The 24,478-nt window shown below is 39.5% G+C and overlaps 1 protein-coding gene across 1 annotated transcript in view; it reads right to left on the reverse strand.

Moving 5' to 3' along the window:
* Positions 1–24,478, reverse strand: part of LOC126474377 (uncharacterized) — a 160,615-nt gene that overhangs the window by 59,341 nt on the left and 76,796 nt on the right. Inside the window, exon 4 of the mRNA XM_050101844.1 lies at positions 11,617–11,744. Coding sequence (XP_049957801.1) covers positions 11,617–11,744 — 128 coding nt within the window. The remainder of the gene's footprint in view (positions 1–11,616; positions 11,745–24,478) is intronic.

Here is a 24,478-nt window from a genome sequence, read left to right on the forward strand (position 1 = left end):
ATGCCTCAGAACATGTCCTACCAACCGATCCCTTCGTCTGGTCAAGTTGTGCCACAAACTTCTCTTCTCCCCAATCCTATTCAATACTTCCTCATTAGTTATGTGATCTACCCATCTAATCTTCAGCATTCTTCTGTAGCACCACATTTCGAAAGCCTCCATTCTCCTCTTGTCTAAACTATTTATCGTCCATGTTTCACTTCCATACATGGCTACACTACATACAAATACTTTCAGAAACGACTTCCTGGCACTTAAATCAATACTCGATGTTAACAAATTACTCTTCTTCAGAAATGCTTTCCTTGCCATTGCCAGCCTACATTTTATATCCTCTCTACTTCGACCATCATCAGTTATTTTGCTCCCCAAATAGCAAAACTCCTTTACTACTTTAAGTGCCTCATTTCCTAATCTAATTCCCTCAGCATCACCCGACTTAATTCGACTACATTCCATTATCCTTGTTTTGCTTTTGTTGATGTTCATCTTATATCCTCCTTTCAAGACACTGTCCATTCCATTCAACTGCTCTTCCAAGTCCTTTGCTGTCTCTGACAGAATTACAATGTCATCGGCGAACCTCAAAGTTTTTATTTCTTCTCCATGAATTTTAATACCTACTCCGAATTTTTCTTTTGTTTCATCATGTAATCATACAGTAAAGCTGCATGCCCTCGGGAAAAATTACTGCTGTAGTTTCCCCTTGCTTTCAGCCGTTCGCAGTACCAGCACAGCAAGGCCGTTTTGGTTACACACTATTTATCCAGCAGAATAAAAGGTAAGTGCAGTAAATTTGAACTTCTATACGCAGGTCCGTATCGGATTCGCAGCATTCCTCATCCCAATGTTGTACACGTCGAAACTTTGAGAACCAGAAAATCGAAAGGCAATCACCATATCTCAAACATTAAACCGTTTATTGAATGAAGAGACTGTATGATTCAACACACTATGATGCCATTTACTAATGCAATTATATTCACCTGACTAATTACTGATGATTATCGTATTTTTTCTTGGCAAGTGCCAGGCAAGGTTAGGTTAGCAGGTCGCTTTTCTTGTCGTTACACATCAGACCGTGCACATTTTCCATTTTTTTTGTGTGTATGATTGTATTCCAGTTTTGTTTGTATGCACTGTGAAATAGTTAAGATATAACACACCAGTTGACTTTGACATTTTTTTTTTTGCCCTATGACATCTCAAGATCGTGACTGTTTTACATTTTTCTTTTGCTGCTGCATTGTATTATTCTGTGTACATTTTTGCATCTGAACACTGTCAATGTCTTTGACATATTACGTTTTCTGTCATGTTATGCTGTATGGTTAATTGTGTCACCATAAACCAGTCATTATTTAGTGGGTATATGATTTAAATGCAGGACATTAATCTTTGTTCATCAATTTCAGAAAGAAATGATGCGTGTAAGAAATAAATTCAACAGAAATGGGAATTTCACCTACGGAATAAACGAAAGAAGATGCAATTACTTTATGAGGAAGAGTAAATGGATCAGGATTAACAAGCATTAACAAGAATATACTATACTCATCGTAGAATAGTAGTCTTAACTAATTTTTTCTTTCAGAATACAAGGTGATTGATGCAGGCTGTCAGACAGAACTACACATCTTAGTTTTAGTGATGAAATATGCTAGAGATAAGGAATAGTTGTATAATGAGTAATGAAGTGATTTTTTGCAGATGATAATGAATGCTGATGAATAATGATGAAGAATATGCTATTACGAATAATGAAGTTTTTCTTTACAGGTGATGATAATAATGAAGTTATGATAATATGGATAATGAAGTGATTGATAATGAAGTTTTTTCTTTACAGATGAGGATAATGTTGAAGTTATGTATTTATGCTACGTAGTTATTTAAGTATTTGTTGCAGTTTGCTTTGACAGCAGGTGTTATATTGCATAGTAGGATGACGGAAAGTTTTGGAAAGGACAGCTATGGAACACATTTTTATACACATTTCACTACCTGTTAATTCGAAGTTCACTACTTTTCAGCATAGTGTGCGTTTCTTCTTTCAGGTCAATAATCCATTTTGTATTTTTTCCAGGAGAAGCTTTTCATGATACTTACTAAACCTGTTACTTATTATACCTGTTCTAGTACTTGCATTTTATTTTTTTACCCATTTGTGTTTATCATTTATAAATGTGATCACATATACTGCCTTGTTACATAACCTTGCTACAGCTGACTCATGACGAATGACGTTAACTATCCTCATTTGCAGCAATAGGTCAAAAGCAAATAGTGTTATGCCTCAGCAATTAATTATTGATCCCAACGCAATGCATTGCTAACAAAAAAATGTATTAACAGTCCCAAATAGTGATACCAGTTCGAGAAAGTTCTGAGTAATGCTGAACAGCAATGAATAATATGTCACTTGGAAAATGATTAATTAATTATGCTATGCTTTGTAACTGGAAAGGAATGCGATTGTTTCATAATGCTTTGTAATTAGGAGAAGGCTAATGATTATTACTATATTGGAATGACACATAATTAATTAACTATGCTATACTTTGTAACTGGAAAAGAATGTGATTGTTTCATAATGCTTTGTAATTAGGAGAAGGCTAATAATTCTTACTATATTCAAATGACAAATGATTAATTACGCTTTGTAACTGGAAAAGAATGCGCTTGTTTAATAATACTTTGTAATTAGGAGAAGGCTAATGATTCTTACTGTATTGGAATGACAAATGATTAATTAACTATGCCATACTTTGTAACTGGAAAAGAATGCGATTGTTTCATAATGCTTTGTAATTAGGAAAAAGCTAATGATTAATACTATATTTGAATGACAAATAATTAATTAACTATGCCATACTTTGTAACTGGAAAAGAATGCTATTATTTAATAATGCTTTGTAAATAGGAAAAGAAGGTTACTGATTCTATGTAAAACAATTAATGAACATTTTTCTGTAATACTACATCCTTGGTACAGAAATGTTCAATAACTGGGCTATGAATGCCGCAAACTACTAATGAAGAATGGTATGTGACATAATGTCCTTCACCTTATGAGCTAACTACCCTGAATTACTGCAATGTCCATTTGTCCTGTCTATCCTAGTGATCATGGAGCACTATATTTGGTTTTGCACTAATTCTACGTTGGTGTGCCTTGTAAGAGCGTGGTGTTGACACGACATGCTGTCAACCACCGTGAGCGATGAAGACGTTATTATGGTCCCACTGTTTGGTGTACCTAATGTACTGCCAAAATGAAAACATGGAATATTACTACGACAATTCAGTGTCTTGGCTACGCTGATAAATTCTGATGGGAAAAGCTCTTCAAGTTGTGTCACTTGGTGTTGTACTTCTGTGGAAAGATATGGACTTTCAGAACAGCTGTGTGCAATCTAAAGTGCTACAACCATGATGCAATCCTTCCCTTTCCTATCCTAATTCTTGTCACATAGTGAAAATCATTTTTGCTAACATCATTTATGTTCATGGCTATACATTTTTTTCGATTCGCTGAACTCCAGTGCGAGTACACTTATGTCACTTGTCGACATATTTTTTTGCCATTATGTTTATTTATTGTGAAAATGCTAAAGACATTTTTTCGATTTGTTCTGAAGTACAGTATATGTGCACTCTTGTCTTTTATATTGTATATACATTTTTATTTTAATGATATGTTCTGAACTACAGTGCATGTGCACTTATGTTAGGTGTTAATATGTTTTCTACTGAACTTCAGTGCCTGTGCACTTTTCTCATTTTTCAATATGATTTGTACTCATTCTGTATATTCAATACTTCAGTGCGTATGCACTTATGTCATTTGTTACTCATTGTATATACATTTCATCATTTACTGATATGTTCTCAACTGCAGTGCATGTGCACTCATGTCACTTGTTAACATGATTTTTTTTTTTTTTTTGCCATTCTGCCATTTTTGCCATTTGCCAAATAATTTGTTATCTGTCAAATAATTTTTATATACATTTTTCTGATTTGCTACTATGTTTTGTACTCACATTTTGTCTTTGTCTGATATATTTTGTACTCGGTGCATGTGCACAACATTTAATTTATGTACTAAATTTGAATATTCTGTAAATTGTAAAAATTTCTTGCGATGACAAGTCCAAATGACTCACCAACGCTGCCAAATTTTTGCCCCCCCCCCCAGTGGAGGGTTATGAAACACGTATGTAACGTAGCAGCGATGGTGAGGCACGTTAAAATCTTTGACCAGAGAGCCTTTTATCATGGTTAGTCTGCGCTTGACCACGCGAGTGTTGCGAGCAGTACGCTAGTAGTCGTCGTGCAGTATAGTCTGTCGGTAGCAGTAGCTCAGTTCAGTTGCGTCCAGTTCGCTAGTAGTCGTCATGTAGAGCAGTACGCTAGTGGTCGTCATGCAGAGCAGTCGGTCAGTAGTAGCAGCCCAGTGCAGTTGTGTGATGTAGTCTGTCGGCAGTAGTGGTCTAGTCCTGTCACGGTCGCGAGCGGGACGCAGTCGGCGAGCGTCGACATGGCATTCTGGTCAAGATGCTGAATGAGGTATATTGTTAATGTAGGTAATCATCAGATAATGTAAAGTTTATTTATTGTAATTAATTTCCAACAAGTGCCCCAATAATAATTTTGATTTCAAAGCAATTTTTACAAAAAAAAAATTTATTTAATTGAACTAACGATTTCGTTCCACTTCCCTTAAAGAAAAGTTTCAGTTAAATTTCAAAAAAAAAAAAAATATTATTTGCAATGCAGTTCCTCCAAGCCGTGGGCAACAATAAGAGCAGAAATTTGACATGCAGTTATACTGAGGTAAGACTTTAATTCTGATTTTTTTGCACAGGGCCAAAGACCGATATTTCGGTTTAATTGAATTTTCATTATCACTGAGATTTTCTTATCATTGAATTGTTTTTCATTATTTTCGTGAGAGCTTACACCTTGAGTCAGATTGCGATTCTCATTTTTTATTGTCATTAAATTTAATTGCTAGGGAGGTTACGTTTGGCTCCCATTCATTTATTATTTCTGTCTTTAAAATTTCAGTGGAGAGGTTACACTTAGCGCAATGTCCATTAGCATTCTTAAATAATATTGTCACATTTTTTTAAATTTTTGTGGGGAGGTTACATCAGTACCTCCTCATTAGTTACGTGACTACCTATCTAATATTCGATATTCTCTTCTTGCCTAAACTGTTGGTTGTCCATGTTTCACTTCCACTCTTGGCTACACTCCATACAAAAACTTTCAGAGCAGACTTCCTGACACTTAAATCAATAATCGATGTTAACAAGCTTCTCTTCTTCAGAAACGCTATCCTTGCCATAGCCTGTCTACATTTTATATCCTCTCTACTTCGACCATAATAAGTTATTTTACTCCACAAATAGCAAAACTCATTTACGCTTTAAGGGTCTCATTTCCTAATCTAATACCTTCAGCATCGCCTGATTTAATTCGACTACATTCCATTATCCTCGTTTTGGTTCTGTTGATGTTCATCCTATATCCTTTTTTCAACACACTATCCATTCCGTTCAGTTGCTCTTCCAGCTCCTTTGCAGTCTCTGACAGAATTGCAGTGTCGTCGGCAAATCTCAATGTTTTCATTTCTTCTCCATGGATTTTAATCCTTAATCCAATTTTTTTTGTTTTGTTTCCTTTACTGCCTGGTCAATATACAGATGAATAACATCGAGGATTGGCTAAACCCTGTCTCACTCCCTTCTCAACCGCTGTTGTTCCCTTTCATGCCCCGCGACACTTGTAACTGGCATCCGGTTTCTGTACAAATCGTAAATAGCCTTTCGCTCCCCGTATTTTACCCCTGCCACCTTTAGAATTTGAAAGAGAGTAGTCCAGTCAAGATTGTCAAAAGCTTTCTCTAAGTTTACAAATGCTAGAAACGTAGGTTTGCCTTTCCTTGCCCTATCTTCTAAGATAAGTCGTAGGGTCAGTACTGACTCGCGTTTTCCAACAGTTTTACGGAATTCAAACTGATCTTTCCCGAGGTCGACATCTACCAGTTTTTCAATTTGTCTGTAAATAATTCGTGTTAGTATTTTGCAAGTGTGACTTATTAAACTGATGGTTCGGTATTTTCACAACTGTCAACACCTGATTGCTTTGGGGTTGGAATTATAATTTCTTCCTGAAATCGGAGGGTATTTCGCCTGTCTCATACATCTTGTTCACCAGATGGAAGAGTTTTGTCACGGCTGACTCTCCCAAGACTATCATTAGTTGCCACTGAATGTTATCTACGCCTGTTGCCTTGTTTCGACTTAGGTCTTCCAGTGCTCTATTAGATTCTTTACGCAGTATCATATCTCCCATCTCATCTTCATCTATGATCTCTTCCATTTCCATCATATTGCCCTCAAGTACATAGCCCTTGTGTAGACCCTCTATATACTCCTTCCACCTTTCTCCTTTCCCTTCTTTGGTTTGAATGGGCTTCCAATCTGAACTCTTGATATTCATACAGGTGGTTCTCTTTTCTCCAAATGTCTCTTTAATTTTCCTGTAGGCAGGATCTATCTTACCCCTAGTGATACATGCTTCTACATCTTTAAATTTGTCCTCTAGCCATTCCTGCTTGGCCACTTTGCACTTGCTGTCCATCACATTTTTTTGGCCGTTTCGATCTTCGCCTGCTTCATTTATTGCATTTTTATATTTTCTCCTTTCATCAATTAATGCAATATCTCTTCCGTTACCCAAGGATTTCTACTAGCCCTCGTCTTTTATCCTACTTGATCCTCTGCTACCTTCACTATTTCATCTCTCAAAGCTATCTAACCTTCTACTACTGTATTTCGTTCTCCCTTTCTTGTGAATCGTTTCCTAATACTCTCTTTGAAACTCTCTACAACCTGGTTCTTTCATTTCATCCAGGTCCCATCTCCTTAAATGCCTACCTTTTTGCAATTCCTTCAGTTTTAATCTACAGCTCATAAGAAATAAATTGTGGTCAGAGTCCACACCTGCCCCTAGAGATGTCTTACAATTTAAAACTTGGTTCCTAAATCTCTGTCTAACCATTATATAATCAATCTGAAACCTTCCGGTGTCTCCAGGCGTCTTCCGTGTATACAACTTTCTTTCGTGATTGTTAAACCAATTGTTAGCTATGGTTAAGTTGTGCTCTGTACAAAATTCTACCTGGCGGCTTCCCCTTTCATTCCTTAGCCCCAGTCCGTATTCACCTGCTGCTCTTCCTTCTCATCCTTTTGCTACAATCGCATTCGAATCCCCCATGACTACTAAATTTTCGTCTCACTTAACTATCTGAATAATTTTTTTTAGATCATCATACATTTCTTCAATCTTTTCATCATCTGCGAAGCTAGTTGGCATATACGCTGTGATAGGCGTGGGCTTCGTGTCTGTGTTGGCTACAGTAATGCGTTCACTATGCTGTACGTAGTAGCTTATCGGCTTTCCTATTTTTCTTTTCATTATTAAACCCACTCCTGCATTACCCCTATTTGATTTTGTATTTTTTACCCTGTATTTACGTGACCAGAAGTCTCGTTCCTCCCGCCACCGAACTTCGCTAACTCCCACTATATCTAACGTGAGCCTACCCATTTCCCTTTTTAATTTTCTAACCTACTTGCCCGATTAAGGAATCTGACATTCCACGCTCCCATCTGTAGAACGCCAGTTTTGTTTCTCCTGATAACGACGTCCCCCTGAGTAGTCCCCACTTGGAGGTCCGAATGGGGGACTATTTTACCTCCGGAATATTTTACCCAAGAGGACGCCATCATCATTTAATCATACAGTAAAGCTGCATGCCCTCGGGATAAATTACGGGTGTAGTTTCCCCTTGCTTTCAGCCGTTCGCAGTACCGGCTCCGCAAGGCCGTTTTGGATTATGTTAAAGGCCACATCAGCCAATCATCCAGACTGTTGCCCTTGCAACTACTGAAAAGGCTACTGACCCTCTTCAGAAACCACACATTTGTCTGGCCTCTCAACAGATAGTTCTCCGTTGCGGTTACACCTACGGTACGGCTATCTGTATCGCCGAGGCACGCAAGCCTCCCACCTATGGCAACTTCCATGGGTCATAGGGGGCGGGGGGGCTCTACTTTCGTATGGCATCCTATTTTGGGGTAATTCATAACTAAGGTAAAAAGTATTCATTGCACAAAAGCGTGTAATCAGAATAATGGTTCGAGCCGAGCCAATATCTAGCTTGGCAACACACACACACACACACACACACACACACACACACACACACACAGACACACACACATCCCAGCTCAAGTCAAGAGCAAAAGCAATGTGCACAGCTACAAGGAAAAGGCTGTTCTTTCCTATTTTGGGTTAAATCTAATTACGGCGCAGAAAGGGGTAAATAATGCTGCCACAAAAATTCTTGGTCTCTTACCAAATTGCATCAAAACTCTCACAGATAGTCATCAACATTTAAAAACAAATGAAAAGAATTTCTGAATGACAACTCCTACTCAACAGATGAATTTTTTGGAATAAATTAGTAATCTTACAACTAAAAAAATGTAAGGAATCTTTTTTTGTTAACTGACATGTTCCACATCATTACGAACTGTCATATTGATGATCTGTGGAATACATATTAATCTCATCTAATCTTCTTTGATGTCATTTCTTTAGGTAAAATTGCTCTCGTTTTGGATGCAACATTTTCCCTCAAGTCTCCCTATCTTGTTTTCCGTACTTACGTTTCCATCCTCTTTTTGGCCCCTTTATGGCCTCCTTTTCAATAACTGATTTCTGTCTGTCTGAGGAATGTTAATTTGTACATAATTAGTATACACATTCTACTGTGGGATCTCTTCATTTACCTTTATTCGCCTTTCGTCATTGTAAGTGTGGTTACTGATTGATCTGCAATTATTACCTTCATTACAAGTTACAGCCCCATCAACGATTTCCTGACCCACTACCATACTTGAGATTAAATCATTGTTATGGTTATTTTCATTCAGAGTAGAATTTTTGGTTAGAATGTCAGCACTTGAAAATGTATATCCTCGCTAATGATCGGAAGAAGAACGGAATGCGTAAGGTTTTTGACATTTTGTTTGGATCTTTTTTGAGTAGTTTTGAGGATACCTTCCGACACAAACTTATTTTTTCGTACCTTCAAAGCCTCATCGTTTCTACATCATTGTTCCACTTCATAATACGGTGCGTCCTTGTCGCACTTGGTATTATAACATTCGCAAAGTTACAACACACAATATTAGGGCCATAAATATCACACGGCTCACAGATCTTGGAAAGAAGGCGTTTTGCTTTGTCTGTGCAGGCAGCCGATATTATGAACCAGAGTTGCCGTATGTTTCGTTTACCATCCTTAGACCAGAGACTGGTAAGTGGAGCGTGTCTACTGTTGCAAAACTGCAATTTGGATTGTGGCTAGTGGATTTTTGATGGAAAACTGAAAATCAAACATGGGCGAAACGGCACCTAGTCTTTTACAGTATTTCATAGCAACGGTGGCTACGACGAAAGCTGTAATTTTTTTCGAAATAGGTTATGTTGTTTCCTAAAGAATGCGCTCCCATCAGGAATGTTACAAGAACGGCGCTTGGTCTAGTGGTACATAATGCGGTCCATATATTCGTTATTCTTCATATGTCTAAGCATAATTACAGCAAAGTATTTGTTTGACAAGGCTGTCTCAAGTTGTTACTCTTTAATCCTTCAGCCAAAAGATTCCAGATCACAGAAACGTGTGAACTAGGATAAACATTATGACGAAAATAATTCCAGGTACCTCGCCACATTCAGTACTTATTTCCTTCGTTTTTCCTATCTTGTCACAGCTACATGACCCCTAACATGCTACAAACAATCATTAAATGCGTGTACCATCTCATGGGAAATCGTTAGGGAACTTGAAATCGATCATGGTACGATAAAAATTGAATCATCACAAAATGATACCTACGGCAAGTATTTCTGAAAATTTTTACCATTACAGTCGCAGTGTTCCACATCCAGAATTAATACAGATTCGGTTCCAACCTCTACGTTTCGAGAAGAGTACAGCTTTCCCTTTATCTGTAGTAAGAATCAGTCTTGACACCAGACTGATATTTTGTTGTTATCTAGCTGGGCGCTGCCACAATATTTATGTGATTGTATTTCCTCAGAGATAACTCCAGTATGTGATAAATATATGAAACTGAAACTAGTACGATACACTAAATCATCAGCTCACAAAATTAACAGTAATGGTACAATTATACTTCCTTCGCGTACACCAGTGATTAATTCAGTGCGGGTAGATGAGCCTACATCCAGGATCAAAAGTTGTGCCTTGCCAATGAAGACTTTTTGTTTCAGTAGAAAAATCTGCTTCAATATCTCACAGCATGTATTTTAGTTAGAAGTCATCGATGTTGTATTGAATTAAAATTTTTTAAAAGGTTAGAAACACTGAATCAGCCTGTTTACCTCTAGACATGGCACTGAGTAAATCGTGAACGAAGGGTTTGAGTTAGATTTCAAATGATCGATATTTTTGGAATCTCTCTTGATTTGAATGGAGATATTCCTTTTGTTCGAGGTGGGGGTAAAATTTTTCAACCCATAATATCTTCTAGAACTCTTCTAGAAATAGATCTTAATGGTATAGGACGGCAGTTCTGAAGATCAGTTCAACTTCTTTTTTTGCGTGTGGATGCTATCCGTGTGATTTTCGAATCACATTTTGAACATTTCCCTGCTATAGGGACTGTTGTTAATTGTGATGAGGAGTGAAGCTAACGCTCTTGCGAAGTCTATGTATGACTTAACAAGGACTCTGTCGGGCTCTGGAGCATTTTGCCGATATAAGACGCTTTTCTAAGGTAGGATAGCAGGAAAATTATAACGTTTTATCGACAATGAATTATCTAGGCGTTTGTCTGAAGCCCATTAAGCAAAAAGAAGAAAAATAGTTTAGTTGCTGTTCTGGATCGTTTCGTTCTGAACGAGCGCAAGCCAGGCCCTGCATCAGTTAAATTCCAATGCCTGCCATGTGACAGCGCTAAGAGTAAACGGCGTGCATGTTCCATCACAGTCAAACGGTCAATTCAAAAGCGGCAAAACTGACTTAAAACAATGCAGCTCACATTACTGTCAATATGTGGATGGCATGTATCACAGAATGACTGATCACATTCACAAGTACTTATGTGCACATATAATGCGACTCGAAAAATAATTTATTAAGTGTGGAGCAAAACGAACTCTTAGTCCTGAAAGATGTGTAACTTGGGACGTTAAGATGTACAACGCGAACAGATGAAGGAAACACACAGTGTTCTACAGTCCGCGGCTCAGAGGTTAAGTACAATAATGTCTGCATTAGCTGACTGCTCGGGGAGGTGTATTGTCGCCCATCATCTTCCAACAAACAACCCATAAAAAAACAAATGAGCGAAAAACAAACAGGTTATTCATTTCTACCGTCGTGTATTGTTCTGAAAGCTTGAACAGTTGGCTGTTTTATTATTTTGGTTGGTGATGCCTACGGCAGATTAAACAGTATTATATATAAGAGAAAATTCTACAAATACTTGCAATTTCACAACTTACCACATGCTACATGTGAGCTGCACGATTCGGCTAGTGTTAAATTCTCTACACAAAACAGCTCCTGAACGACTTCTGGCTTCTGCTTCACCATCTCAGTGAACGTCACCGACTGTTTTGCTTGACAGTGCCTAGGAAGAAAAATGTTAAGTTACTATCCTGAACGAATTAATCATAATCTGCACGCACCGCCATCTAATATGAGAAATTACTGGAGGAATGGAAACTGGAATTTCCAACAAAAGCAATGGTAAATAAGTTTCCTGATGCTTTTAATATGTACTTTGTGATGGCAGTAAAATGAAGATAAGTGCCAGAGGAAATCTTACAATACAAGTGGTTTAAATCTAGAAAGGCGGAACATAAAATGAAGCTTATCCCTCTCAAAAGTGTTCAAATGTGTGTGAAATCTTACGGGACGTAACTGCTAAGGTCATCAGTCCCTAAGCTTACACACTACTTAACCTAAATTATCCTAAGGACAAACACACACACCCATGCCCGAGGGAGGACTCGAACCTCCGCTGGGACCAGCCGCACAGTCCATGACTGCAACGCCCTTAGATCGCTCGGCTAATCCCGCGTGGCGCTTGTCCCTCTTGGAGACATTAGAAGTCAATGTGGAGCTCCATAGTTATAGGCAATGTGGCTTTAGTAAAATACAATTTCCATTTGGCTCCATTAATATATCCTCAAACAAGAAATTATTCTCACTACTGGCCATTAAAATTGCTACACAACGAAGATGACGTGCTACAGACGTGAAATTTAACCGACAGGAAGAAGATGCTGTGATATGCAAATGATTAGCCTTTCAGAGCATTCACACAAGGTTGGCGCCGGTGGCGACACCTACAACGTGCTGACATGAGGAAAGTTTCCAACCGATTTCTCATACACAAACAGCAGTTGACAGGCGTTGCCTGGTGAAACGTTGTTGTGATGCCTCGTGTAAGGAGGAGAAATGCGTACCATCACGTTTCCGACTTTGATAAAGGTCGGATTGTAGCCTATCGCGATTGCGGTTTATCGTATCGCGACATTGCTGCTCGCATTGGTAGAGATCCAATGACTGTTAGCAGAATATGGAATCGGTGTGTTCAGGAGGATAATACGTAACGCCGTGCTGAATCCCAACGGCCTCGTATCACTAGCAGTCGAGATGACAGGCATCTTATCCGCATGGCTGTAACAGATCGTGCAGCCACGTCTCAATCCTTGAGTCAACAGATGGGGACGTTTGCAAGACAACAACCATCTGCGCGAGCAGTTCGACGACTCTTGATGAACTGTGGTATCGTGTTGAAGCTGCATGGGCAGCTGTACCTGTACACGCCATCCAAGCTCTGTTTGACTCCATGACCAGGCATATCAAGGCTGTTATTAAGGCCAGAGGTGGTTGTTCTGGGTACTGATTTCTCAGGATCTATGCACCCAAATTGCGTGAAAATGTAATTACATGTCAGTTCTATTATAATACATTTGTCCAATGAATACCCGTTTATGATCTGCATTTCTTCTTGGTGTAGCAATTTCAATGGTCAGTAGTGTAGAATGCTAACGCTCAGGTCCAATATACAAACATAGATGTGCGAAATTTTTAAGCCAAAACTGCAGTGCTGGCCATCAAGAATACCATTAAGGCACCATACAACTAACATAAAATTTACTGGAAGTAGACTACACGCTTGGATATGTATGCGTAAATGATTAGCATTTCAGCTCAGCCGCACAGCGTCTACATTCTTCAATACAAAGATTACATAGCTGCTTTCTCGTTCAGAAATCGCATTTGTATGTTTGTTATTTAGATCGTGTTATGCCTTGTATAACGGAAACGTCTACCAGCGAGTGTCAGAATCCGACAACGGCAGGATCGAGGCCTAACAAAGATATCAGCTTATCGTTTCGTGATGATGCTGTTTGTGTTGGTCAGGGTCTCACGACTTTCATAAGAATATAGAATATATGGATTTAAGATGACAATATGCAACACCGTGAAGTATTTCGACGACTCCACGTGACTAGCAGCTTAGAGACAGACGTATGTTAGCAGGAAGGCTAAGGCGACTCTGAGACAAATTTTACTTTTGACCTCTCGACTTTTAGGTTGCCTATGTGCAGGAACAGGGGGAGTGACCTTTGACCTTTCGGTTTCTCTACAGCGCATAACAACATCAATGGCATGGAGTCGTCGCCATCACACAGAACGCATGGCATAGTGTACTTCATATTAGTTTTGTTTGGCAGAGGTGGGTATGTGCCGATGTTGCGTCGTAGAAGTAACTTGATACCATGTTACATGGCAAACTGTTTCGTACCTTGTTGTGTGGTAGAGGGTGTTCCATACCGAACGTGCATGGCTGAAGGTGCTTCGTACCAATTTTTCATGACAGATGTTGCTTCAAACTGATGCGTCCAGAGGGGGTTTCGTTGAGGTTATGTTCCAGAGGGTGTTTTTTACCCAAGCTGTCCGCAGCTCGTGGTCTACTGCCTAGCGTTGCTGCCTCTGGATCACGGGGTCCCGGCTTCGATTCCCGACTAGGTTGGGGATTTTCTCCTCCCGGGGACTGGGTGTTTGTGTTGTCCTCATTATTTCATCATCATCATCAGCAGCAGCAGCAGCATCATTCGTGCCAGTGGCTAGACTGGACTGAAAAAAATTGGAGTGTGTGAAAATTGGGACTTTGTATGGGAGCTGATGACCGCGCAGTTGAGCGCACCACAAACCAAACATCATCATCATCATTACCAAAGCTGTGAGGCAGAGGGTGCACTTGTCAATTTAACATGGCAGCGGGTGCAGCCTATGGAAGGTGCGTGGTAGGGAGTTCTTCTTAACAATGTCCAGTACAGAGAGTGCTTTGTAGAGATATTACGTTGCACTGAGTGTTTAGTACCAATAAAACGTGGCGGAGGTTGCATCTTGAAAATTATCCATGGTAGAGGGTGCGTCGTACCGAAGTTGAATGGTAGAGAGTGCTTTCTACCAATGTTGCACGACACAGCGGGTTTCATAGAGATGTTACACTGCAAAGGGTGCCTCATGCCAGTGCTTTGTGGGGGAGGGTGCTTCTTACCAATTTTATGTGGTAGAGGATACTTCATAGCAGAAATCTGACAGTTTCATCAGCGGAACACACACACACAAGCTCACGTTCGCCCACACAATACACACACACACACACACACACACACACACACACACACACACACACACACACACACACACTGTGCTTTGCCAAGTCTTCACTTGTCTGATACTTTGCTGACAAGGCACTGCAGAAACTCGACACAGCTGTTTCAGCAGAACCATAGGTTTTTCAAGTGTCGACTTGTGTGAGACAATGCTGACTTCACAGAAACCTGACACACACATACACACACACACACACACACACACACACACACACACACAAACACACACACTGATATTTCTCTCAGCCACTAGCCCAGTATTTTACTGGAATATGAAAAGGAACAGCTAATCACTATATACCCCACGGTCATCAATCTTCTTCCTTGTATTTCACTTGGGAATGAGTAAAGTAACTCCCCAAGCCTTCCACTTGGTGCAAGGCACAATGGACCCTCAAATTAAACATCAAAATACTTTTTTGTGAATACAAAGCACCATCTCTTGCTGCACTGTATTTTATTTCTCCCAGACGCATTTCGCCTTTTTTCACTTTAAGGCATCATCAATGAGATAGTTCTTACCGTTCATTGTTATCATCTGCGCTTCCTCTCACCTGGTTCACATGCAGGAGGTCGCACTACAGCTCTATTTACGAAATATAAGCAAGCTTTTGTGTTCCGAAGTTTTTTCCTCCCGCTTTTCATCTTTTTTGCCATTGTTGTTGTTACGCACTATCACTCTTCTGTCACTAATTATAGATATTTGATAGAAAACTGTGATTTCAAGACGTAACTACTTTGAGTTCGCTACTTGTCGAAACGCGTCTGGGAGAAATGCATTTTTTATTTACAAAACAAATATTTCTGTGCTTGCTGCAGAGAATGGCCAAGCAAACGAACTCGTCAAATATAAAAATGTTAAAATTTTCATTTCTAAACTGTTATACAACACTACAAAATAAATACGGGTCACTTACTGATTCTTCTAAGAAAGGATATCCTATCTTCCACGAGTGTTAGTTCTGTAAGGTCTGAAGGAGAGCTTCTGTGAAGTTTGGAAGGTACGAGACGAGGTACTGGCAGAATTAAAGCTGTACGGACGGGTCAGAGTCGAGCTTGGGTAAATTATTTGCCCGCTAAAGGCAAAGGTCCCGAGTTCGACTCCTGGTCCGGCACACAGTTTTAATCTGCCAGAAAGTTTCATTACGACCCTTTATTTTTGGTCTGTAGTGCCTTGCACCGAGTGCAGAGCGAAGTTCAATACGCACTTAAAATGTGTCTTAACCCGTAATTTATAACTATAGTGCTAATAACCGAGCCATGAGTGTATGGATAAGTAATGCAGACAATTTAAACGTTGGAATATTTAATTTGAGGGTTCACTATACCATGCACCAAGTGGGGGACAAAGATCAAGCTACTGGTGATGCCAAGTGTGCTTTAACATGTAAGTTAGATCACAATGCCAATACGTGAGCCATGTGTATCAAATAAATAACACAGACAATTTAGACATGGAAATATTAAATTAGTGGGAGCACTACACCCTGCATCTGGTTGGGTCAAAGATCGAACTACTGTCAATGTAAAGTGTCCCTCACCCTCCAAGTTATAACAGTAGTGCCAATAAGTGTATCATTTGTATTCTGATAAATAATACAGCCATTTAAACACAGGAAATACTTTGTGATACTTGAGTGTCCACTCTGCTGAGCATCAAATGAGGGTACAGAGATCAAACTTTACTCATTGCCAAGTGAAGCACAGAGAACAAGGTGACTACTAACCCTAGTATAAATACTGATTGGCCGTTTTGTTTTGGCCGGTTTCATTACGACCTTAATTTTTGGTCTGTAGTGCCTTGCACTGAGTGGAGTGCGAAGTGTGTGTTTGTGTGCGTGTATGTGTACTTACGTGTTCTGCTGATGAAGCTGTGTCACATATCTGCAAATGAGCAAAGTCTCAGACAAGTCGAAAGTTGAATAAAACTGGTAAGAAGAAATCTCCACCATGCACCCTCTGTCAAGCAAAATTGGTGGTGTGGAGTTACAGAATCTTTCGTAGTTAATTTCGAGATTTTTCCAATAAAATATAGAGCATCAACGTCTGTAAATCAATGAACATGTTGTTAGTTAATTTTATGTTATAGATTACGTTTCCTTTTTTAAAATACACATTTGACTACTGCCTGCGTAGCTTATTATTCCATAGGACATAATGTGTTAGAACAACTATTTACTTGTGCTGCGTTAATATTTGTTTGAGGTACTCATTTGAGTTGCGTTATATTTGTTTGAGGTACTCGTGGTGTGGCGTGCGGCGGTTGGAGTTCAGAGACAGATGCCTGTACATCACAACAAGTACTCCATGGAGTTTTGATCACCACACAGATTGCTTAAGGAGAGGGTCGGAACACGCGATGTTAACTCTTAAATGAACAACGTTCACCAACAATGAATACCTAAGTACTTTTGGAACACATAAGCAGATCGTTTTTGATGTATTAAGGTTGCTACCACACTGACAACATATTAGTATATGTAAATATAAGAAATTGCATTATCTTATAAATTAGCTGAAGATAATTTTAAAACTTTAAAAGAATAGTCAACGAATCATATAGTAAAACTAAAATTACATCAAGATTATTTTCTACGATTTTGGCATCCAGAACCCTCTCTGTCACTCAAAGTCAGTAGGATGCACCGTCTGCCACGTAAAATTGGTAAGAAGCACCCCTCACTATGCAACTGTGGTAGGAAGTACGCTCTGCAACGTAGAATGTCTTCGAAGGATGCTTCACATCGCGCATTGATAGGAAGCACTGTTTGCCATTTAACTTGGCGTGGGATGCATCCTCCGCGATGCAACATTAGTATTAAGCACATCTGTATGCAACATCGGTGTGAAGCATGAAATGTCTATAGGATGCTTGCAGCATCAATGTGAAGCACCTTCTACCATGCATTCAAGGCCAAGCGGACGATTCTAGATCACTGCTGTCATATGATAAATATGAAATAGGTCAATGGTCATTGCCCCTCTTGCTGCATGCAGACAACTCGAAGGCCACAGGTCAAAGGTCATATCTGTCACAGAGTCACTATAGCCTTCCCACTATTGTTCACACAGCCGTTCAGGATCGTACAGCTAAGTCACGTGACTTTTTACCAAGCAACAAGCTCGCTAGCGCCAAGAGAAGTATCCACATAAATAAAGCGATAACGCCTCAAACAACATCGTATCCACATAAATAAAGCGACAACGTCTCAAACAACATGGAGTGTCAGCGCGAAAAACACACATTGAGCAAAATGTAAAAAGAAATGTGTCTGCAGCAGCTTGATATTGAAATACAACATACCAGGGAAAGGAAAATGCGGTATGAGATGCGTTATGCAAGAGTTCAGAAATCTGTAACATACCTCTGGAAACGATTGCAGAATAGTGTATGTATTTTAATAATGAATCGAATAATGGAAGATGGATCTTTAAGAAGAATCTGTAAAAACACGAAAATGAAACATAATATAGGAGACGAACTGAATCCGGATGTGAGTTAGTATTATTTTATGTTCACTGCTGATGGCCATTACGACTGTAACACCATGGAGACTTCAAATTGGTATGAAGTGTACATTCTGCCTGGATAAGCAAATAATTAGCATTTCAGTACAACAACACAAATTTGGCACGAGTAATACCATCAACATTTCTTATTAAGAAAGATTACACGGTGGGTTGCTCACTCAGAAATAGCTTTGGATATAGCTGCAGCGTCAGATAAGTCCATCTACAAAGTTAATTTGTTCAGCTGGAACCTCACGCCTCACAGTTGCATAGAATGAATAAAGAGCAACACGTTTCATTAAAGATTCATTTAGTAAGCGAGAAAGCGTCACCAAGATGCTCAGTGAACTCCACTAGCGGCGATGCAAGACATACTTAGGCATCACGATGAGGTTTACTGTTGAAGTTCCAAAATCGTACGTTTCTAGCGGAGTAAACCAATATGTTGCTTCCTCTTACGCTTATCTCGAGAAAAAACCGTAAAGAAAAAACTAGAGAGGTTCGAGGACACTCAGTGGCTCACAAGCAATCGTTCTTCCTGTGAACCTTTCGGGACGGGAAAAAGGGGAATGACGGTGGCGCACAAAGCACCCTCCGCCAATCACAGTAAGGTGGTTCACGGAGTACATCTGCAACGTATTCTGAAAAACCTTTACGATCACGGTATGCACTTTAAAACTGAAATAATAAAAAATTTCCTTTCTAAACACTGGCTTACAGAATTAGCCATAGTTAAGTTCGGAAAAATTGACTGGTATATTGATCTATAACGTATTTTTGCAGAGTTCAACAATAAACTCAATGAGTCCCTCACACGTTATTAAAACCACTTGCAACGCAGTATTTGACACGGACGACACTGCAGAAAATAGTCAACAGTCAGAGTTCCTCCATCTAATTTAATTTAGTGGTTCTCAACCAGGGAGTAATTACGGCCTGAGCGGTAAAAGGAAATTTTATGAGGGGTAAAAACAAAAGAGTTTGATTGTGATTCAGTGGTGAAACTAAATTATTTTCAAAATATCTTTACTATTATTACAGCTTGTGTGACTGATGCTGACCATGAAAGCTATAAATAATTATTTTTTTCTCAGTTACTAGCCTTATGGAGATTACAGGTTTCTCACATATCCCATCCACTACACACATACTTTGTGCTTTGTACCATACGTTGAACATGATGAAAGTGAGACATATATGTAACAAATGCTAAATATCTCACGAAAATGCCATCTCCAAGTTGTATCTATAGTTTCTGCAATAGACCACAAATTGCTTCATTTCTCACTTCGAAACATGTAAATAAACAAGTTGACAGCACAACAGCAGCATGCAGGGTGTCCTGGGAGGAATGGTTAATACTCAGGGATATGATAGGAACAATCATCCAAAGCAAAAACGTATAATAAACGTAGAATCTAAAATGCATGCCTTAAGAGCTAACAGCACTTCTTCATCTTCGACACTGTGAAACACGTCTCTTCTATTCCAAGCTCGTTGCTTTCCATATTTTGAGAGGTGGTAGTATGAATGAAAACAAGAAAAAAGTGCACTAAACATAGGCTGTAAAGTGCGTATCTTGTGAGCTATGGGCATATTTCATTTTTGCTACTATGAAACGCATCTCCATTACAGAGCCATTGCCTATATGGTGTAACTTACCCATTCTATAGGTCATGCGCCTTAAACAATTTTTTCTCGTTTTGTTCTGTACTTTCTTCTTCCAAAACATGGACGGCAAGAAGCTTGCAATAAAAGAGATTTGTTTCACAGTAATGAAGATGAAAAAGTGGTCATAGCTCTTGAGGTGTGCATTTTAGAGCCTACTCTTACTATACCTTTCTTCTTCGATTGACCATTCCTGTCATATCCCTTAATATTGACCATTCCTCCTGGGACACCCTGTATAAGGGCTACTATAGCGCTGTATACAGTGTTATTGTTAATTATTATTATTAATAGAGCGATCAGATACAGAGCGTCAACAACCTGAAGTCTTCCGATTTCTGATAGTGCAGAATTAAGGAATCCAGCAATCAAATGATTTACAAATAGTAGGTATAGTGTACAAATTTTAACTTGATTCATTTTAAATGGAGGTGCTGGTGAAGCAAGTGCCACTAGGCAAAGCAGTAGTGCAGGTGAAGTATGTTATGTAACAAGTGCCTACGCTCACTGTTGCTAGTTAGCTTTCTTATCTGAGAAGAAATAGTAGTTAGTAATCGCAATGCACTGGGAATTGCTTCATAGTTCATTCTCTCTCTCTGTCTCTCTCTCTCTCTCTCTCTCTCTCTCTCTCTATATATATATATATATATATATATATATATATATATATATATATATATATATATCACAGGAGACAACATATGACACGTGGAAAAGAAATGTGCGATTCAAGGTTTATTGACGTGAAAATAAAAACAAGCAACAGCAAAGTAAAGGACTGAACAGCGATATTGTTGCTAAAACAAGTAATTGAATGGATCTGAAGCATGATTTATGATGTGCACTTACTGAGAACAACTGAAATATAAAAACGGGTACCAGACAAAAGCGTTAGCAATTGTCTCATTGACTCATTAATATGTGGCCTCATAAAACACCTACAAAACTAATCATCATTCATCTTTCACTATTTTTAAAGTAAAAGTGTTCAAAGAAAGTTCTCTTTCATTCTGTAGTTTAGTTACGTGCCAAAGTTGATGATGGTGTGGGGGGAGTGGTGATAGGGGGAAGGTGGGGGGGTTCTGTCTAATATATGGTTACACTCAAGGGTAAATGGCCTAAGAAAGGTTAGGTATAATTAGTGCAATACAGGCTCTTTGGAAATTCCATTTCTAAACTTCTATGACTTGTAGAGGGCAGTGAGTACAAAGATTTCGAACAGAACCCAGGTCCGGAAACGTACTGTTTCCGTGCTACAGCCGCCGTTTGAAAATATTTATTAGACAGGTTTGCAACAGGGAAGTCATGGTGGGAGTGCTTACGTCGGATTAGTTGATGTCATTTGACGTTTGCCCTACCTCTCTCAGCTGGTCCGAGCCTAATTCACGTGTCTGTAAGTGTTAGATGTGGTATGGAGTGTTGGAGGTGGTATGGAAGTAGTTGTTGGCCATCCACAACATACCAGACGGTGCTCGGAGCAACATCCATTGTACGTGCAATTTCTCGTGTACCCACTGACGGGTTCTCTTCAACCTGATGCAGTACAGCCTCTTCCAAATGGGGAGTGCGGCGCACGACAGTTACGCCTGCTGACGGTGAAGGTACACCTTTCTCGAAGCCGTTGCGTAGTTGTGTCGATATGGGCATGAGATGGAGTCGACGCTATGCAAAACGATCTTGATAAAGGCAACGAGCGGCTTTTCCATTACAGTCAGTATCGCCATAGAGAAGGGTCACGTCGGTGTAGTCTGCAAACGTGTACTCAACCTTGTTGTTCTGCTACTCACAGACACGTCAATGAGGCTCGAACCAGGTCAGAGAGGTAGCGCAGATGTCAAATGACATCAGCCACTCCGACGAAAGCACCCCTCACAATGAATACCCTGCTGCAACGCTACCTAGCAAATACGTTTTCAAATGGCTGTAGCACGGGAACGGTATGTTTCCAGACATGGGTTCCAATTCAAAATATTGTCTACTCAGTTCCCTGTACAAGTCCTAGAAGTTTATGACGCGAATTTCCGAAGACCCTGCATAAGAGGTCCGTGGTCCTGCTTGACAGACAGCAGGACCACAAGTAGGTGACTTACAAAGTAAGTAATGATCCTTTATCTGCAAGTATACATACTGAAGCATAACATGTAATAAATAAATACCATAACGCAGAATAGCAAGCAATAACTCCTCGGTAAACATTGAACCATAAGTACAACGCAGTAGCCGCTATAGAAAATGCTACAGTGCCTTCCTCTTTTAACTGCGCCCACTTTGACGATTAAAATTGATCATTACCTGTCAATTTGGAACTTCACTGTGATCTAATGATTTTTTACCGGTAGAGGATATTTTCGTTACTGAATTCCAGTAAAAATTATCTGCATATATTGCAAAACAAAATGAACAGAATTTTTGAAATACGTGTCGCGGATGCCTGCTTACTGTGAAAGCATAATTTAAATAAGTATTTTGGGTAAAATATTTGTTACAACATCCAGAAGCAGTAACTCATCAATCCATTCTGTACTTTACGACATATTAGAATTCTGCATGAAATTACTCAGCCAGTATTGTGGATAAAGGTAATTCAACCTAATGAGAGCTTACTGTGCGTAAAAAAGAAACAGCTTTACGCCAAATTTGGAGTTACTACCTTTTCTTCTAGCCACTCGTAAAAAGCATTAAACATATTGCAGTAACTCCATAAATGTTTACTTCATCTTTCTGAAAATTTACCGATTGTTATCTTTTCGCATATACTACTGTACAATGATAGTAAACAATTACTATTACTTTATAATGATTGCGCAATGAAAGTGACATCATTCGGAGGTATTGGGTGTGGATTTGACAAAAGAGGCCCTTTCTTTCACAATGACAACCATTCGTTGGCGTAGATCGATTACAGAGTATCTCCCTGTACTTGCGAGAGAGGCGGGGAAAGCTATACTTGCTTCCCACACACTGTGAGCTCAGTTTCCACTGACACCTCGAACTCTCACGACATGAACAACAAATACGCTCTGTGTCACATTAATTACCAGTGTCGAAACTAACTGTGTGGCATAACTGCTCTTCTTGATCAATTGCAGCTCTTTACATATGGATGACAGCGAACTGAGCCCAGTGAATGAATGTACGCACCTTGTTGTTGTTGTTGTGGTCTTCAGTCCTGAGACTGGTTTGATGCAGCTCTCGTACGCACCTTACGATACCAAATAATATATTGCCGTTTTCGGACAATAACAAAATGAAAGCTCTCAGCTACAAAGTAAATTAGCCTGTAATTCATGCACACTACAACTCCCACGCTTGGTACTGTGTCACACTACACATTTCGGTGAACCATGGTTTGATTTTCTTCCAAAACCCGTCCACAAAAGTCGTCACTGATAAGAGTTGTCCCTCTCTTCTGCATGACTCTCCTTCCACAGAATAAAGTTCAGTGTGGATTTCGGCGCGCAGCATTGGACGTTCCAAAAATGTCCAAAGAAGTTTATGTTTAGTTACACCACAGGACACAGTTGTCTAAATTTCACTCTTATTGAGATAGGTATTCGAGAACCGGGAGTAATCGTAAGCTATTGCTTTGATTGATGAACCCATTGCTTGGTCGTTGGCCGAAAGCTGACCAGTGCGATGGCAGATCCTACTGTAATATTGCGAAGTAGATGGTGAGCGTCGTTCATTTATAATACCCGGCTAAAGCTTGGCTGCTTCACCTCCATGTTGGTCTGATGGACGTCTGTGCAAGTCATTCGTGTAAAACACAATACTCTCCTCTCAGCCAACAGTCATCAACTGGCTCTCATCGGACAGATAACAATTCACAAAATCATAAAGTGATGATCAGTGTATATGACGAAACGTTAAATGCGTTAGAGCTGTGGGGAAAATTTTTACTGTGTTGTGGATGAAGATGTCTACTGATGCAATAAAATGTGATACAACATTGAGTATACAACGGTACAAGATGTTTAGAAAGGATCCATCTCATTTCACGGACTATATCCTCTATATGAATGAAGATGGAGTGAATTCCAACACGTGCATGGATCTACAATTTTATATTTTCTATAGAACCAACCGAATTCACAAATGTATCCTTTACATGCATGCCCGTAAAATAATGATATAGTTTTTATAGTTTCGTTTAAGGTCAAAGTTTTCATTACCCTTTTATAAAAGTCCAATGTGTTCTCCACCAGACGCGCGACAAACCTCCAAAACCTGTCCCATACTGCTGCGAGCTTTCGTGGCGTCAATGCACTCACTGCTGCAGACATTTGGACTCACAGTTCACATGAAGTTGCTGGAAAGGAAGGCACATACACGGACGCTTTCACAAACCCTCATAAAAAATTACATTATATGGAATTGGCCGACTGTAGGCCAATGCTGCAATTTAGGACCCATACGCTCCTTGTGGCCTATCCTTCCTTGAGATAGCTGAACGTTAAGAAGTGCTCTTATGTGCAGGTGCCAACGCGGT

The sequence above is a fragment of the Schistocerca serialis genome, chromosome 4 (assembly GCF_023864345.2).
Source record: "Schistocerca serialis cubense isolate TAMUIC-IGC-003099 chromosome 4, iqSchSeri2.2, whole genome shotgun sequence".
NCBI classification, from domain to species: Eukaryota; Metazoa; Arthropoda; class Insecta; order Orthoptera; family Acrididae; genus Schistocerca; species Schistocerca serialis.